We start from the raw sequence: 18448 nt of genomic DNA, 5'->3' as shown, positions 1-18448 counted from the left end.
AAAGAATGGGCAGATTTGCCTTTGTGTTGATTTCCAGGATCTCAACAAGGCATGTCCCAAAAACAATTTTCCCCTGCCCAATTTTATGATTCTCATTGATCATACGACAGGGTACGAGATGTTTAGTTTCATGGATGGATACAACGCGCTTTGACCTACCTAAAAATTAGTAGGACTTCCTTCCCTCCCTTTGAAGCGCATTTATCAACTCCCCAAGTTAAACAAAAGGGTAAAAATATCCTCTGCTAGGCATAGCCGTGCACTTAGATATCAAACAATAGGTTGAAATTTAAAACATGATTTCAAATTTAAAAAGTCCAAAATAGACTTATAATTTTTTTTACTTTTTTAACCTATTGCTTGGCATCTAAGTGCACTCAGCACTGTAGGATGTTTTCCAGACGAAAGAGGGTGTTTGATTTTGCCTGATAAAGTACCTTTTCAAAAAAAATAAAAAAATTTATTTCGAAAGTGGTAACCGTATTGTCTACATAAGATCTTTTTCGGGTTGAGAATGTCACCAACTTCGAGAATGTCACCAACTTACAGAGAGGTTCATTCAGTAAAGGAAGCCCTCACTTAAGAAACCCAAAAGGAGGTATTAAACATCGATCTTGAAGTTCACAAAATCTCTTTTACGTGGATGGGTTCAATAGCATTTTATGATCATACAATGTCAACTTCGACTCATTTGTAAGGAAAACTCCACTCTCAAAGATCAAATTTGTAGTGAAATGCATGCTTGGTCTTGTACAAGATTTAATTATAAGCATACGTCTAAAGCAGTCTAAGTCATTCGACATTGATTTGCAAGCAAACCCCAATATGGGTCGTATAGGCCGTGCCCCAACATATTTGCCAATGAAAAAGCATATAAGGAGTTCAGATCATCTACCCCCAAGTGGATTGTGGACCACATTGCCCTTTCTTACAAGGGCAAACCTAAGGAAGTGTGGCTCCCACCTCATGTGGGCGTGGAGGTATGGAGGCACAGTTAGCTTGGGATTGATTTGTACAATAAGTTTATCATCGTCAACCTAGTCACAAAGACTAAGGAGTAATAGGCACTGGCACAGGAGATACTGGGAGATATGTGAAGGGAAAAAGCTTGTTGTGATAACTTGAATGATTTCATATGTACACCCTAGGGACTTTTGAAAGATCTAAATTGCAAACATTATTGATTTGGAACTGAGGATAACACTTTGTGATCCATGAAGTAGGTAACTTGATAGTAATGAACATTTGTTTAGTAAAATTAGTGCCATTATTTCAACCTCCATTGTCATCTACTATTGACTTAACATGTATGATGAAAATATAAGCAGATACTATTATATGCATCCTTTCTAGTGCTTGCCCATAAAAATTAATTGACCAAAACTTCATTTTTGTCAACCATGCGGATTAAATGCATTATAACAATCGATTTATTTATTTCCTGCACCCCATTTATCACTTTCATGCTTAGGAGATTGATATATTTAATCATACAAAATAGGTCTCATTATCACAAGTTCTATAAGCATTATATTCCCAGTATCTCCATAATGGTGTGGATTTCTTATTTTTCCTTGTTTTTCCTTGTAACACAAGCATGCTGCTGCAAAGTATCATACAAGCAATGGATATACATAGATATGTAAACCCTAAAATTTCTCAGCTAGATGAGCTTTGAACAATATTTATTCATCTCTCTATAAGGTTCAAAAGCTTCTGGAATGAAAATAAGTACAAATATCTGAACACTGTAGCTAGAAAAAACTATATCCATATTGACTGTATTTTTTCACATTAACTTGCTAAAATGAGTTGAAGCACTCATGCTCTGATGAATTTGAATCATCGCAGGGGGAGTGAGTGTGTCTTCCTTCATAGGTTGTAATCACCATTCGACAATCTTCTGATAGTCGTTCCACCCTCTTCTTCACTCGACAATTACTATGTGTGCATCGATAATAACTTCTGGTGAAAAAAGAGAAAATGTAAACTGTTCATTCCTCATGTATGCCTTAAGCTATAAAATACAAAATCCATACAACTCAATGTCTTTCTAATATATATCTACATTAAACCCAAACCCGCAATAAATCTCCATTGCAAGTTCTGTAACAATGTACATGTTCAGGCAAGAAACAGTTGGATCACATCATAATATCTCTTCCTGAATAATAAAATGAGCAACCCATGTAAATAAATACCTATTGATCTGGTATTTACATTACAATTCCATGCTAATCATCAGATTATAGTACTTCTGCCACTTTCTAGGGCTTTTTTGCTGAAATGGGGAAAAAACCCATTTTAAAGCAACCACTAAAATATGAACCACGTACTGCTGGTTGAGAACTCTAACAATATTAAAAGATCTAAAGAAAGACGAAATTTTTTTGCATGATCTGATTATCATTTTTGTGAAGTGGTTAGTGGTTGGTGGTATGGCATTTTCCATCATTTAGAAAACCCTTGAAGTAATACACTTTAATTATCAGTTCATGAACATCTTAGGTTATACCATCATCATCACAGGAATATTTCTTCCTCCTGGTAATTATGAGAAGAAGAAAACCTAGAGTGAATGTTTAAAACCAGACAAAAATATTTTCACCAAGACTCAGTGCTGGGTGTGCTTTTTGATGTATGTGGCTGAGAATGTGTTCAGGCCAGAGAATCAAGTTGAAATGTCCTTATTATTCACTGACAAATTCCAAAGAAGTCTAGTAGTGAAATTATCATCAATCATGTTTCAATGTACTTTGAGAACAATATTGAGTTCAAGTTTTCTATTTTCTGCAACACTGCAACTCAAACTAATCTACAGTTGATCGAAGACAATCCATGTATATGCCTTAATTAAGGTGCAATCAAGGAAACACAAGTGCAAATCACAACATAGAAATCTATCTGAATCACTGTATCAACTCTTAGACACAGCTTTTTAATGTATTAAGAAGCATATTTTTGGATCTGAAGCAACCCTTTTCTTCAATTTTCTTCCATATATGCTAACACTTGTCCTAAAAAGTGGACCTAGCACTAGATAGAATACCTTGGGTGGAGGCTGTTCTTGACTACTTTTTGTCCGTACTTCCTCCATTTGTATCCATCATCCAGTACATCCACATCACTCCTTGTTTGAAAACAGAACCTAGGTTCTCTGAGCTTTCTCCTCACCTTTACCTTGTTCTTGTCTGCGGATGAGCTCCTCCACCTGAAGAATTCAATTACATACCTTGAATTCAGAAACCCAGTTTCATATGCTCTCAAAATGGTATGCAATAACCATGCAACTAAAGAGATAAGCTTTCATATAAACTTTCTGTGTGTGTGTGTGTGTGTGTGTGAGAGAGAGAGACAGAGAATTATAAACACAAAAGTACAAGGAGAGAAACCCTATTTAGCAAAAGATGCAGATACCAGGAATCACTGCCATCATTAATGTTAAGGGTGCAGTTCTGATCTTCATGAACAGCCTTGGAATCCAAGCTCCTAACCTGCTTTTTCATAAAAGTAATAAGTGAACTTCAACAGACCCATCAACAAGGAAGGAAGAGCACCCAAAAGGGGAAAAATCAATAAGGAAAAAGAAATAAGATTACTAACACAAAACAAGTTAACATAAGAATCATCATTCCTTTGGCTAGGTTTTGTTTCTATCCTTATAAATCTTTATGTCCTATCCTTTCTAAAAATTTCTAAACAAGCCAACCACCTGGTCATTGTTCCAAGGAGGTCTGGAAACAAGGTCCCCATTATTACCAAGTCCCATGCTGCTGCTGCTGTTGTTAAGAGGCAGAGATACATGAGAAGACTGAGATGAAACCAAGAAGCTAAGGCCCTGGGTTTCTTCAAACTGAGCAAAACCCATTTCATGGATTGGTTGTGAGCTTGAGAATGGAACCTCTAGCTCGTAGCAACCACGCGCCGCCGCACCTCGTTCTCCTTCCATGGTAATTACAAGGTGTACTTCTATCTTCAAGTCTTCCAAGCACCTTCTTCTTCCTCTTCTTCTCTTCTATTATTCCTTTTTGCTCTTCAACCTGATGCATGTGTCTTTACAGTCTGATTTGGGGAAAGGCAAAGATGGAATGTCTCCTTGGAAATATTCCTTCTCATCTTCTTAAGGTCGTCAAGGGAAAGACATCTACAGTGAGTATTCTCATCTGTTCTACTACTATGTTCCCTTTTTCTATTTTGTCGTTGAAAAAGGAAATATTTACGAGTTATGATAGTACCAAACAACCAAATCTTAGGATTATCTAAATCTTATAATCGATTTTAAGAATTTCGACATTAATGGCCGTGATTTGTCGATGGATCACATTGAAATGTACATCACAAATATCTTAACTCCAAACTCACCCTATGGATCCCAAGGTTTCCGTGGTTCAGTAAAATTGCCTACAAATGAAATTTGTTTGATTATCATTATAGAATAAACAACATTAGAGTTACTTTATCCTCACACCTTGCACAGATCAATTATTGAAAAAGAACACAACCTACGTATTGGGGACGGATGTACAACCATGAATAAAAATATAAGTAAGACATACTCAAGGAACTCAATGAATTTAATGTGGTTCAATAAAATTGTCTATGTCCACGATAGAAAAAAGATTCCATTATTTCTTGAAAGCCTCACATTTTACTTACAAAGTACTACCCTTTGTTTGCCCTATTTTCTACATTATTCCAAAGACTATTTATAAGGAAAATAAAAACCATAATTCCCATGCAATTATAATTCTTCTGTACTAGTAATTGACCCAAAATCCATTCCAATTATAATTATAGTTAGCCCGTAAAACACCGAAGCTTAACTTGACAATTCTTGGGACTCAAACCCATATATATATATATATATATATATATATATATATATATATATATATATATATCCAAGCGATAGAATACAAGACATATCATACCTGACACACGACAACTATCAAACATGGTGTACATACTAGCTTGGCCTAAGCAAGGGTGGATGTTATGTAGATACTGTGACTAGGAGCATGTTGGAATAACTTTTTGGCCTTAGTGACCTTCTAAGTGGAATCCATTTAATGATGCAAATCTATGGTTGCAGCACTAGCTGGTACTCCAAATGTAGAATCTCTGGTGCAATTGCAATGATAGGGTTAGATTATGATGATGATAGGGTTATTACTAAGTTAGATTATAAATACTTCTAGTCTATGTTAATGCACTTAATATTATCTTAGGGTTCTACACTGTTAATTTTCTCATTTGGAGGTTTGTATAAGCTGATGGGTAACGAAGAACAGGCTTGATAATTTTAAGAAGAATGGAAAGAAAAAAGAAGAAGAAAAAAAAAAGCTAAAGAGAAGGGGAGTTCTTGGTTTTGGACTTCTGACAAGGTATACAAGAAGTTAAATTCCCATTTAAAGCCTAGACTTTTCTAGGGTTTAGGCGTCTCTCTATTTCTCTATGTAACTAGTTCTAATTTTAAAGCAGTAATTTCATTAACATGCATGTGTTCAAAAGTTTTTTCTTTTGTGAAAAATGCTCAGTGTAACAATGGTTTAGTTGAACCCAAAAAAAAAAAAGTTGGGTTAATAAAAAAAGATTATCACCGACAAAACAAGAAAGTTCTATCTTTCAGTTATTATCTCTAGATTACGGTAAGTTAAGATAAGATACTTAGACAAAAAATTTATCGTCGACAAAACAAAAAGATTCTATCTTTCGGTTATCATCTCTAGAGTACAATAAGTTAAGATAGAATATTTTAGGTAATCGAAATGTTAAATTTACATCAATTCCGTGTCAATGTCATAATGATGCTTCTATCCTTTAGTATGTTAATATTTTGTCTCTTTCTTGGCACGCGGTGATGTTCCATGTGACCACCCATGTTGAACCGAAAGAAGAACCCAAGAACCCTTCTTCTGTATGAGATATGTAACTTAATTTTCTAATGAAATTAATAGTTGAATAAAAAATATGAATTAATGGTTCCTTAAAATTTCAATTACTATGATAATTATGATTAATAATGTGGTTTTATAGTTGTTGGTTGCTGCCGTTTGGTGTATGGTGGTGTTTAGCAAAATAATCTGAAATGGCAGTTGAAATGGAGTGATGCAAAGTTCAAAGTTGAAATGAGTGATGAGTAAGGGGGGGAGAGAGAGAGGCCAGAGGGGTCCATGTAACATACCTTCCCTGTTTAATATTCTCTAGCTTCCACAGAAATCATAAGCTTTTCAAATTTCTTCCAAACCCAATTTCTGTTTATGCTTTTCTCCACTCTGCCACCTTCCAAAAAAAAAACTCTCATAACCTTCTCTTCTTCTTTTTTTTTATTGCATTCTTCAGCTTTCCACTCCTCACCTGTAATTTCATCCACAGTTCCTCTATCTCCTTCCATGAAAGGACCCTCCCAACACACCCCACAATAACAGCAGCACCAACAAAGAAAAACACACACACAATCTCTCTCTTCTCTTTCTCTCTTTTTTTCACCTGTGCGTGTGTCTGTATAAACCTTCCCAGAGATGGCAAGAGGAGACAAAAAAAGGTGACTTGACAACTTTAAAAGAACAAAAAATTCTAAGCAACACCAAAATGACCAAGACCACACCAATGTCTTCCACACTAGAGAAGCCTACCTTTAAACATTTTTAAACAATGTTAGATGTAATAATCTCTCATTTGCTTTAAGGTTTTGTTTGATATGCATAGATTAGATCTGGAACACATTTCAGGCTTCATAACTCATTCTAGAGCGAGAATAATTCAAGAATGTATATCAAACATAGACTAACGTTATTCCAAGAACATCTTGACATGATCATACTGCAGTAATTACATATTCATGGGATCTACTTCACCTGGTATCTTGTTGTATTCATATAAACCCATGGATACAAGGAAGGGAAGACTCATTTTTTCTTTTAACTTCAAAAGCTAGCTAAGTTTCAAGGTGGAAACCCTTTTTTTCTAAATCATAAGTTCAAATGTAACACATTATTTATCACTGAATCATATACTAGTACCAGCACATATGAAAGAGACCCAGCAATCTTATTTGAAAGAAAAACTGTTAAACAAGAAACGAAGAAGAGACCTTCTAATCCTACTTCCTATTGCGGGTGATTAGGTTAAATGCACGATAAACATCATGTAAATTTCGATTTCTATGATGATAATAAAAAGTCTCTAAAATATAATACTGTTAATAAATACAAATTAAGGAGAAATGTTACCAGAAAAAAATTTTTAATAAAAAGTACTAGATATTACTTTAACACATAAAAAAAATATGATTGTTGTTATTCTTGACCAGACACACCCTTAGTGTCTACATACACATTCAAAAGTAGTTAGGTCGTAATGAAAAGAAATTGTGAATGAAAAAGGAGGTAGAGATTAGGGTTCACATACGTATCCGACATATGTTTATGATTTCAGAATGATATTTCTAAGTTGTAATAAGTGGGTTCCCCAAAAAAGAGAGCAAAGGAAGCAATAAGAGAGCTAAGTAATATGAAAGCCACCGCATCTTGTCCCTTCTCTCCCTGAATTCCATGCCAATAATAATCATCCAATTCCAATCAATCTCAAAGTCTTCCAAATATCCATCATGGTTGTAGATGTCTGTAGCCATTCGATTAGTTGATGGGTCCAGTTTGTCCCTATCTTCACTGTATCTGATACATGACATTGAGGTTGGTTGTGTTCATCAATCTGGGCCATCCAAAAATATATGGACCAAGATTATCACATCTCAAGTGTTTGGTGCATCATTCAAGTGTCATGTGATTCATTACATTTGTGTTGATAATTTTTATCTCAACTTTAGTATTCTTCATTTATGATTGTTTGTGTAGATATAAAAAGAATGCTAGAAGACTGTCATCTTTGGAACAGTTTAATTAGTATTTCTTAACAAATAATACAATTGATGTAACCACATGCATTCTTTGTTTTTGAATAATAACAATTAGATTCTTTAGTTTTATTAACATGTTTATATGATAAAATGTTGATTTTATTTTTTTCAAATCATGCATAAGATACTGGAGTAAACTAATAGGGAATGACATTCTTGCTTTTCTTTGTCCTAATCCATACTTAGAAAGATTTTCAGTTTTTGCAGCAACAGTGAAGAAATTGTTGCTTAACGCAATTGATCCATTTCACAGCTCATATTGGGCTAAATATTAAGGCCGATGGTGCTTTTTACAAATAATGAATGAGATATAGGAGTAAACTAATAAAAGATGGTATTATTTTGATACCAACGTCTTCGTTATTTGTAATAATGGTAAGGACTTGTCTAATACGGTTCATTCGTGCTTAACACTTATTGGGCTAAATGTCAAGGTTGATGGTGCTTCTATTGGGAAGAGAATGAAATGTCAATATGACTAATTATGATAACTGACTCGTTAGATAAAGTTATTTTTGGGTTCACTTAGATAATAGAGAATGTTTCCTTCCTTGATTATGATCTCTAATTAGTTGCACATATTTTGTCATTTACAATCCACCTTTTATCAATTCCCGTGATTGGTGACCATACCCCTAATACACATTTACATCATAAACAAACTATTGTCAAATACTAAAAATTGACAAAGAATAGTAAGCTCAAATCTGTTTTTGACAATTCTAATATTTTGGTCCTTCCAAATATAAATATTATTAAAGACGGAATTGAGTTTTTCTTCATGTACAATTACAAATACAACTAATTTTAATTTTTAATTTATTAATGAAATTCTCCAATTCTAGAAAGATAGAATTAATAAAATATTGAAAAATAATGAACGTTATTCTAAATAATTTACTTTTCTTCAGGTTTAAAGACTTCAATAGTAGAAGATGGTGACAAAGAGAAAGACAAAAGAGAAGGTTTGATTAGAGGGTGTGATGATTTGGACGATTGTGTAAGAGATAGAAAGCAAGGAAACTTATATAGCTCTCTCTTACCTTTCTCCATCTCTCTCACTCTTTGCCAGACATTGCCGTGTTAGGATTTATCAGAGATAGAAATGTTGGCAAACCCAATAAGATATGGCCACATGTCACAAAGTCATTCCAGAAAAGAAGATTGATATTCTCTCAACAGGAACTATTACAATTTATTGTTTCCATTGAAATTTATTGTTTTCTCAACCCCTATTACAACTCAGAGTCTCTTTAAGTTCAAGTTCTAGTTCTGTAAAAAAGAATTAGTCCTTCTCTGATCTCACTTCCCATATTTCTATGTATCCATTTGTGTGTGACAGTTTTCCTGGTCTTTCTCAACAATGGAAAAGGGACCAATTATACATAGGCTGCTATCTTAATGTAGGATAGGTTGAATTACTCCCTTGCCCTGAACATACTTATTCATGAATCTCAAATAATGAGTTTCCTGCAGTTTGAGTACCTCTCAAAAGTTCTCCATAAGCAAACTGAAATACCAATCGTGCATTCCACTAGAATTAGAAATTCAAAGGAAAGACAACCCTTAAAGGAAGTTGTTCTGTATAAAAAAGGAATGTTCAGAATGTTTGTAACCATCATTATTCAGAAATTATCGTTCTTACTCAGTTAAGTGTGAGTTAAGCAAGAGTGATCATTAGGGAGATTGGGTAAGTTCCAAAACCAAAATTGACAGTAGCTTATGAATTCAAGGGCAAAAATGGAACTTTATTCTTTATTGCTAATTTACAATTTTTCACTGGACATCCTCTTTGCACCATTCAAACTGAACAAGGTGTGAAGATATTTGCTTTGCGTTAAGAAGAAACCAGATATTTTTAATGCATCATTCGTTCTCCAAGACACAGAAGGTCGAGTATTGCTTACATTTTCATTCCTCGGCCAAACATTATCTTATGTGGGTCATCTCACATTATTACCTTGAGTGCTGAGAGAGGATCATGTGTTGTGTTGTTTGTCAGAATCGATACTAAACACTTTTTACATCTTCTCTGCCTCAGCTTTCACAAGCAATGCCTGCTCATGCATGGCCTTCATCATTTCCCTTGTTCTCTTTTCCTCCCCTTCAAGCTGCATGTTCGTTATTACCTTTGCCTGCTTGTCTATTGGCTTGAATTACTCTTCAATAGCAACCTCCTGCATATATAGATGACAAGCATTTACACAGAGCACAGAAAAGAAAATTATCCAAGAAAATTATCGAAGAGAGAATACCAACACAACTATGCAAAACACGTGTACATTCTCCTTCCAATAATGCAATAATTTCTAGAGAAAAGTGTTAAGTTATGCTTGGGACTGTGATTTATAGTAAATCATTCAAGAATAAACATGAAATTAGCTCTATTCATGAGAAATTTGGGAGAAGTTTGATAAGAGAAGGAACGCAAGTGCTATGGGATCAAGGCCCGTGAGAAACTGCTGGTAATTGAAACATCATAACAAACAACATCGTTGTGTATGTGAATCTCTCAGGCACTTCTCACAGAGGTATCCATTTGTTTTTGGCATTCCTTATTCCATTTCAGTCCTTTCTTCTTCTTCTTCTTCCTTTTTTTTTTTTAAAAAAAAACTTTCCTGAATCATGAACTATGACTTACAGTTTCTTCAAGTTTCCGATTCAACACCTGCATCTCCTCAACCATTTGACGAACCTTTGATAAAATAATCTGTTCTGGGATCTTTCTCAAGGCTGCCTTCCTTTCTTGTGCCCGAGCAAAAAAGGAGGACAAACAATTAAAGAACAGAAAAAAGAAGAGCATAAGCACAATTTCAGGAGCAAAACTGTTGTATAAGCCTCATTTATCAGGATAAAGAGTAACAACCAGAACACAATGACTAATAAGAACCAAGGACACAAAACAGAAGTTGACGTTACTTAATGTAGGCTGGAGAATTTTTGTAGAGAGAGAGAGAGACAAGGAATATAAACTATACAAGGATTTTTCATAAGCACACACATTTGGTGGAGCTATGAGTGATACCTTGCCCCTTGCTTACAACACTAAATCCAAAGACGGCAGATGTGCAATAAAAATGAAAAAGGGAAGCATAGTCAAGCTAGCATGATTGACAAGCAATGAAGAACTAGGATCAGACTCACTAAGGCCCACTCCCTTGACCAGCTGTGTACAATGACAGCAAGCTAAAATGCATAAGCAAACAAGGAAGAACTAAAGCATGCAAGCAATATTTTTCAAAAATCAATGCATTGTTAATTTAAGGAAGGGAGGGTTTTTAGCAAATATTAGAGTCCTGACCTAAAGAAGATACATATTTCTATCTCTCAACTGGGAGAACAGATTTGATTCAGGACGAGAGACCTCTCTTGGATGATGTAAACCGAAGGAGGACAACGAAAAAAGCCCAGCACCATCACAAACCTATCAAGCCAAAAAACCCAAACTGGTCAGCAGGCATTCAGCATGGTCTTTATGGACTTCATGGGCCACACTTAGGCCAACACTGTAAGTCTAGGTGCAGGGGACCCTTGATAATTCCAACTTCCCTTTGATCTTCCTTATGATAGTAGTAGTCACTATACTTACAGTTCTATATTGTATCTCTGTCACCTCGAAGATGAAGATATCCTGCACATGTTTTTTTTTTTCAAGTAGTTGCATTTTTCTTCAGTTGTCCTGATATAATGAATCTGCCCCCACCCAAAAAGAAAAAGAAAACGTGAATCTGCTCCCATCAACTTAAGAGCCCTGCAGCAAGCTCTAATACTGATATTCCTCAGCACACCGATCTCTCCTAAAGCCTGCACCTGGAATACAATTTGTGGAACTCCATGGTGTAAGTATCACATCCTTAATTCCTTACTACTTGGATTGGGGAAAAAAAACAACAGAAAAAAAGGGACCATCTTATGGAAGATCAGTTTTTCACAATTAGGAAGAACACACACTGATGGAAACCCAATTCTAGGGTTGGTTTCATGGAAGGATTCCCTAAACATTGAGGATTCACCCAGAATCTTCCAGCAACTAATCTCCAAAAGTCAATGAAATGATCCTAAAATTATTATGAAAAGCTCAATTATTCCAAATCAGATGGGTAGGGTTCAATTAGGAAGAAGGGTAAATCAGGGTTTTACCAAATCAATGTGGGAATGAACTTGTGATATCCAGGCTGACCCCAGGATGCCCAGGGGAGTCTGTGGTTGGGTTTGGAGAGATTAGGGACGATTTGGGGATAACTATAGGCTTGATCTCTGAGGGAGAAATATCTTGGGCAATCTTGAACTCTTCTTCTTCTTTTTTTCTTCTTTTTTTGCTGCTAGTCAGTAGAGGGAGACAGAGGAGCTGAATGGGAAACAAAGGGGGAGGGAGGGGGCTGTGAGGTAGGAGGGGGCTGGGGGAGGCCTGCAGGGATGAGGGAGGGGCTGGGAGGGGTTTCTAGGGCCTGCACAAGAAGAGGAAAGGGCTGGGGAGGAGATGGGTCTTTGCTGTACTTATTTGGAAGTTGCTGTCACTGTTAATGGCTGCTGGAGATTGGAAGAAGAAAGCTGAAACCTTGAAGGAGATGCTGATCTTGAATAAGAACTCTCAAATACTCAACCATGGCCTCCTCAGCAACGCCACAATCCTTACTTAATTTTATTCAATAATTAAACTTACAAGATTACAATGAAAGACTAGGCTTATTTATAGCCTACTAAACTCCAACCTAATTGGGATTCCTTTATAATTTAGGATCTCTCTTACAATTAATCCCAGCCACATAAATAAAGACTTATAATTTAAACTAGACAACTAATAGAATCTTCTTGAAAATAGCTTCCTCCTAGGACTCTAGGACACCAACATAAGAAAAGGAACTCTTCTTGTAAATAAAGACTTACAAGAATCCTTCTTTAAAGAGAGACTCCTAAGGACTGAAGAACTCATTTTTAAATCAAACAAGACTTCTAGACTAATCAAGACTCTTGAAAACTAAAAAATAAGATTTCTGAAAATTAATTCCAGCATACATTTAGGCTGGAATTGACCAAAATACCCCTCTAAGAGGGTTTGGCCAGCCCTAGGTATGCCACTTCGGAGTGGCCTCAAGGCCCACTCCAAGGTTTTGGCCAGGGGGTAAACCCTTGTTCACATCACACACTTATCTTCGTCATGAGGCTTTAAAATTCTCCACAGGAAACTTCAAAAATGAGATTGACACCTTCTATAAAAAATGGCAATATCGTCTTGGTATAAAATTCTATTTACAAACAGAAGGAGACAGATATTGTGCACTTTGACAACTTCAAAACAGTTGGATAATGTTTTAGGAACATGAAAAGTAGAAGCCACCAATGTCCGATAGCCCAAGTGTTCTGCCACTCGGTGACCCATCTCCTCCACTACATCTCTCCTTCCCCTTCAAACAGGCCTCCTCCCTCTCAAGGAGGCTATGCTTGGTCCTTCCTATTCAATGATTTCAATCAGTTCCTCCCAAGCAGCCAAGTAGGAATCTGGTATTCTGCTCAGTGAGGCAAGGAAGTGGAAAAACAGCCTTGTTGGGCACTCCCTTGGCAGCCGCCCTCCTCTTCCCATTGTTAAGTATTCTCTAACTAAACAATGGCAACTATTGGACAACAGCTTCTTTATATTCAAATTTTCAGACAAAAATAAACAAAACCGTGTTCTTGAGTGTGGTTAATGGAGTTTGACTGTCTAAAACCAGCCAAAGGTGCAGGCATTCTTCCCTACAACACCATAGGTGTAATACCCAATACCAGCACCAAGATTGTAGGCATAGCTAGGGTTGTCTAAATTTTTATTCAGTTTCATTTAAAATATATTTGGACTTGTAACTATGATGGAAGAGAAGCACCCACATTAAAAAAATAAAAGAGATATCCAAAGCTGCTATAACTATAAAGGCATCAAACTAATGAGTCATACTACGAAATTATGGGAGAGAGTAATTGAAACCTGTTTGAGACAACTAACCACAATTATGGAGAACCAATTTGGCTTTATATCGGGAAGATCAATGAAAGCTATTTATCTTACCAGGAGACTTATGGAAAGGTATAGACAGTGCATAAAAGATCTTAATCTGGTCTTTATTGACCTAGAAACAGCTTACGACAGAGTCCCTAAAGCATTAATTTGGCGAATACTAGAAAAAAGAAATGTTGCAAGTAAATATGTGGACATAGTTAAGGATATGTATGATAGTTCAGTGACAAGTGTAACAACGATGGGGGGGGGGACAAGAAAGCAAATTCTCAATTACAGCTGGGCTATATCAAGGATCAGCTTTAAGCCTATATTTATTTGCACTTATAATGAATGAATTAACCAAAGACATTCAAGATGAGGTTCCTTGGTGCATGTTTTTTGCTAATGATATTGTGCTGATAGATGACTCACAAGTAGGGATTAATACAAAGTTAGAAATGGATAACAACTTTATATTCAAAAGGTTTTAAACTAAGTAGAACGAAGATAGAATATGTAGTTTGTAACTTTGGTCATGATTGGGTGAAACTTGATAATAAGGAGATTCCTCAAAGTGATTGTTTTAGGTACCTTAGTTCAGTCATAAATAAAAAAGATGATATAGAAGACTTTATTTCCCAAATAATTAAAATAGGGGGATGAAGCAGAAAGGTGCGTCTAGCATCTTGTGTGATCGACAAATTCCTTTAAAGCTCAAAGGAAATTTTCATAGAATAGTTGTTTGACCAGCTATGATGTATGGTGCATGTTGGGCTGTTAAAAAGCATCATAAAGATAAACTCAGTATAACAAAAATGAGAATGCTACGATGGATGAGTGGCAAAACTAGGAAGGCTAAGATAAGGAATGGTCATTTTAGAGCTAGTTTGGGTGTAGCTTCAGTAAGTGATAAGTTACCAGAAAGTTGTTTGAGGTGGCATGGCCAAGTTCAACGGATGCTTATAAATAGTGATGTATGGAGAAGTGATATAATCCAGATTAAATGAATTAGAAGAGCTAGGAGCAAACCTAATATCTCTTAAGAGAAGTGGTGAGAAAGGATATGCATAGTTAGGCCTTGTATCTAACATAACTCACACAGCTGATTGGAATGCAAGAATCCATGTAGCCGACTCATTTAGTTGGTATAGGGCTTGTCATTGTTGTTGTTGTAGTAGTTAATCCCAGTTCAAGTCCGAGTTCTAGTTCTTGTTTTTATTCTGAATCTTATGTCAACCATTGTGGCCAACAGTAAATATGAATTCAAAAGCTACTGAGACTATAGGAAACGACAGAAAATGAAGCATAGAAAATTTGATCAAGCTATATAACCTGTTCAAATCGGCATTGAAGCTGTAATCTGTAAGATCTGATCCTTCTTTCTTCATACCCAGAAAGTACTCTAACGTAGAATAATGCTTTCCTCCCAAAGTCTAACAATTTATCCATAATAACCACTAGTGAAGAAAATAAATAACTCCTGTAACCAAATAATATAAAGAAAACAAGCTCTTGTAAGATCAAAACTGAGACCTGACCAAATAAACAGGAATATTAACAGGAAAGAAGATGGGGGGTTCAACGCTCATTTCAGGGGCATACCTCACTTCTGCTTTCTCTCAAAATTAAAATTGTTAAATTAGCAATAAAAAAAACTTCAATGGAGTGCTTACCTTTCATAGGGAACCACTACAAGTACAAATGGAAGCCCGAAGAAGAAGAAGAAACGAACACAGCGTCACAACACACTCGTCTGTTGATGGATAGGTCGGTGACTCTGCGCTGCTAACGTGATGGACAGAACGGAGTCGTAAGGAAGATAACCGGCCGAGCCAGCGAAGGTGGCCTTTGTCACACCCGGTCTGGTTTGGAGAAACTTGTGTTTGGATGCTTGAATTTCTATTTCCGAGATCTGGGCCAAGCTTGGGGCACATTTTTCTTTTCTTTTTTTCATTTTGGAAAATGAAGCTTTATTTAGGTATCCTTTGGTATGGTTTTTATTTAAGTTTTTTTTTGTGGGTTGTCAATTCCGCTTTTCAAGGCTTTGCCCTGACTAATCCGGGTAGCACACCTGATTGTGGTGAGTAAATCTCCCAATGGAGATTTTTTACATCCACAAGGTTTCGATACCGGAACCTTGCTTAAGCGGACCAAGCTGCTTACCACTTGGACCAACCCAAGTTGGTTAAATAAACAATTTTGCTTGTGTTTGTGGAACCTAATTCTATTTATAAAAGGCTCAAAAAATAGAAAAACGGAAAACAAGCGGAGAGTTGTTTTTGTTTTTTAACAAATCGTTTTCCACTAATTTTTGCACCTGGTTGAAACCCCATATGGGTTTAATTCAAAATACGATAATAAAAAGCCCACTTGTTCATAAGATAACTCGCCCCAACCTTTCATACTTTACTCGTATACCACCAGTTCACGTTAGAGATACCTGATGCAATTTCAAAGACGTATGCTTACCGGGAAAATTAGCATTGGAGATGCGAGAAAGATCACAAACAATGCTGTAGCAAGATTCTTCAGTTAAAGTGGGTATTCCTCTATATTTTGGAACCATTTTCAGAAATGGGTTTTTCATATCAATGCTATGGAGTTGTTCGCATTTCTTTCAAATTTGGAAACATATAATTCATTGGGTATTCATTAAGGGGTTCAACTACTGTGATGCACATTGAGTTTCGTACGGTCATGATCAAATCAAGTAATTGAGGTCAAAATGTCGACCACTCAGTTTGTGTGTGTATATATATATATATATATATATATATATATATATATATATATATATATATTGTTACAATTAAGTATGGTTGAAAAAGTACTAAAAAAAACATGAAATGAGTGGTCAAGATTTCGACTTCAACTACTCATTCCATCCTTATTGTACGCAGCTCAGTGTTATGTAGCACTGAAGCTCTATACCTCATTAAGAGAACCCTCCAGAAAAGGATCTATATACTATGGTATGGTACCTCCGTACCTGTAATCAATAAGAAAATTTAACTTGCAATCCGCAAAACGGAGAAGTTGTAGTTGCCTTCCCAGCAAACAACATTTCCACTTCCTATGGTCCTATGGCCCCTGGCATTGCTTAACAATCCGTGTCCTCCCAAATTATTGACCAGACCAAGGTGGTTTAGTAGGTTCATCACCCAAGGTGAGCTTACACATTACACATTACACATTGCAGTTTATTCAAGGTTTGAAATGTCGCCGACATTTCAAGCATCGGTGGTTGTACACCCGAAATATCAGCAACATTTTTTCGACATTTGGGGTTGTGTAGGCCCAAATTTTGTCCCCCAAGGAAGGAGACCAATCAAAGACAATCTAAACTTTCTTTTTTCAATGCAAGGAGTTATTGATGGAAGTAATGGTAGATCTAAATTTTCTTGGTTGGTGGAAGGATATATGGAATGTATAGTCATATAGATGTCAAAAAATTTATGGCGACATTCCTATACATGATTCTAATCAATCTCACATTCTAGAAAACCGCCAAAATTCTATTGCAACCATTAAAAGGAAAGTCTCATGTAAATTGGAAGAGGGTTTGAATGGAAAGAGGAACTGATGGTGTGAATTTAGAGACACAAATGGAAGACGACATCCATACTAACCCCCAAGTCAATGTCAATGGTCCCCAATGATATTCTCTTCCTACAAGTAAATGTTGAAGATTGGAACAAAACAGGGCAAGAATGCAAGAAATTATCGTATATATGGCAATTTTTCGCCTAAATTATCGTGATTTATCCATATATTATCAAAATTATCGATATATCACCTATTTCTCGGTGATATATCGCCGACATTTGGCAATTCTCATGTTGAAGGCTTGTTTCGTGTCGGGTCCCATCAATAATTGCCAACATACGGTACCATGAGTCTATTTCACTTACACTTTTAGAGCCACAGATGGTGTTGTTGATTCTCAAATTAAGGAGATCTTGTCTACACTGCATGATAGTTTGGGACCTTGCTTCAGTCCTGTGCATTTAATATGCACAAGACTGTCAAGCAATACAATTTTGGCCGCCGGATCGAAATCTCGACCGAAATTTTGGATCCGACAATTCAAAGTTCGGCTTGATAGCATCATCCACAACACGGCTGCAAGATAACGGGTAATCATCTTACCTGTGCTCTTTTTTTGGTCAAATCTTACCTGTGCTCATACCAACCAAAAAGAAGACTGGTCACCATTGTGGTTGATCGCGTCTGAAATACTAATGATCACAAGACAGCTGAACTTTGCAAAGTTCATCACAAACTGCAATTCTATAAGAAATGAATGACAAGCACATCTGCTGCAGGAGAACAACCTAATATTATTATAATCTCTGGTAACGTTGTTACAATTCCTGGCACAGTCAGGCCAAGGTAAACAAGCCAAACCCAACCTTCAGAGCTCAAACAAAAACAAGGCTTGCCAATTTTTCTTGGACAGACTAGACCAATGCCCTGCTGACAATACAATCCCAATAAACAACCAAATTAGATACTAGATATTCCAAACCTTCATTCCACCCCAAAACATAACGATC

The 18448-nt window shown here is 36.1% G+C and overlaps 1 protein-coding gene and 1 pseudogene across 2 annotated transcripts; both read right to left on the bottom strand.

Annotated features, from left to right (window-relative positions):
- Window positions 1-1576: 1576 nt before the first annotated feature.
- WRKY12 (WRKY family transcription factor) lies at window positions 1577-4128 on the bottom strand. Its single transcript, XM_089159544.1, has 4 exons — window positions 3713-4128; window positions 3418-3494; window positions 3050-3211; window positions 1577-1965 (listed from the first exon to the last, which is right to left on the bottom strand). Exons 1-4 carry the CDS (start codon window positions 3947-3949, stop codon window positions 1803-1805), a joined length of 639 nt encoding a protein of 212 aa, XP_089015670.1. The 5' UTR covers window positions 3950-4128; the 3' UTR covers window positions 1577-1802.
- A 5085-nt stretch (window positions 4129-9213) lies between these two features.
- Window positions 9214-15795, bottom strand: LOC149013100 (uncharacterized; annotated as a pseudogene). Its single transcript, XR_016173865.1, has 6 exons — window positions 15566-15795; window positions 15225-15372; window positions 11532-11728; window positions 10944-10963; window positions 10560-10756; window positions 9214-10095 (listed from the first exon to the last, which is right to left on the bottom strand). The product of XR_016173865.1 is annotated as an uncharacterized LOC149013100 (transcript).
- Window positions 15796-18448: the final 2653 nt, after the last annotated feature.

Source organism: Hakea prostrata, chromosome 6 (assembly GCF_041222555.1).
Source record: "Hakea prostrata isolate BN-2017 chromosome 6, UWA_Hpros_2, whole genome shotgun sequence".
In the NCBI taxonomy this organism is placed as follows: domain Eukaryota; kingdom Viridiplantae; phylum Streptophyta; class Magnoliopsida; order Proteales; family Proteaceae; genus Hakea; species Hakea prostrata.
Note: the sequence above shows the minus strand (reverse complement) of the source record. Positions and strands in the feature narration are given on the sequence as shown.

Bases quoted from the DNA above. Each gene is read 5' to 3' on its own strand.
- WRKY12 (XM_089159544.1), bottom strand. From the start codon at position 3,949: ATGGAAGGAGAACGAGGTGCGGCGGCGCGTGGTTGCTACGAGCTAGAG. The intron at 3,212-3,417 runs GTATCTGCATCT...TGAATTCTTCAG, and splicing joins AATGATGGCAGTGATTCCTG to GTGGAGGAGCTCATCCGCAG. The intron at 1,966-3,049 runs GTATTCTATCTA...TTTTTTCACCAG, and splicing joins AAGAACAGCCTCCACCCAAG to AAGTTATTATCGATGCACAC.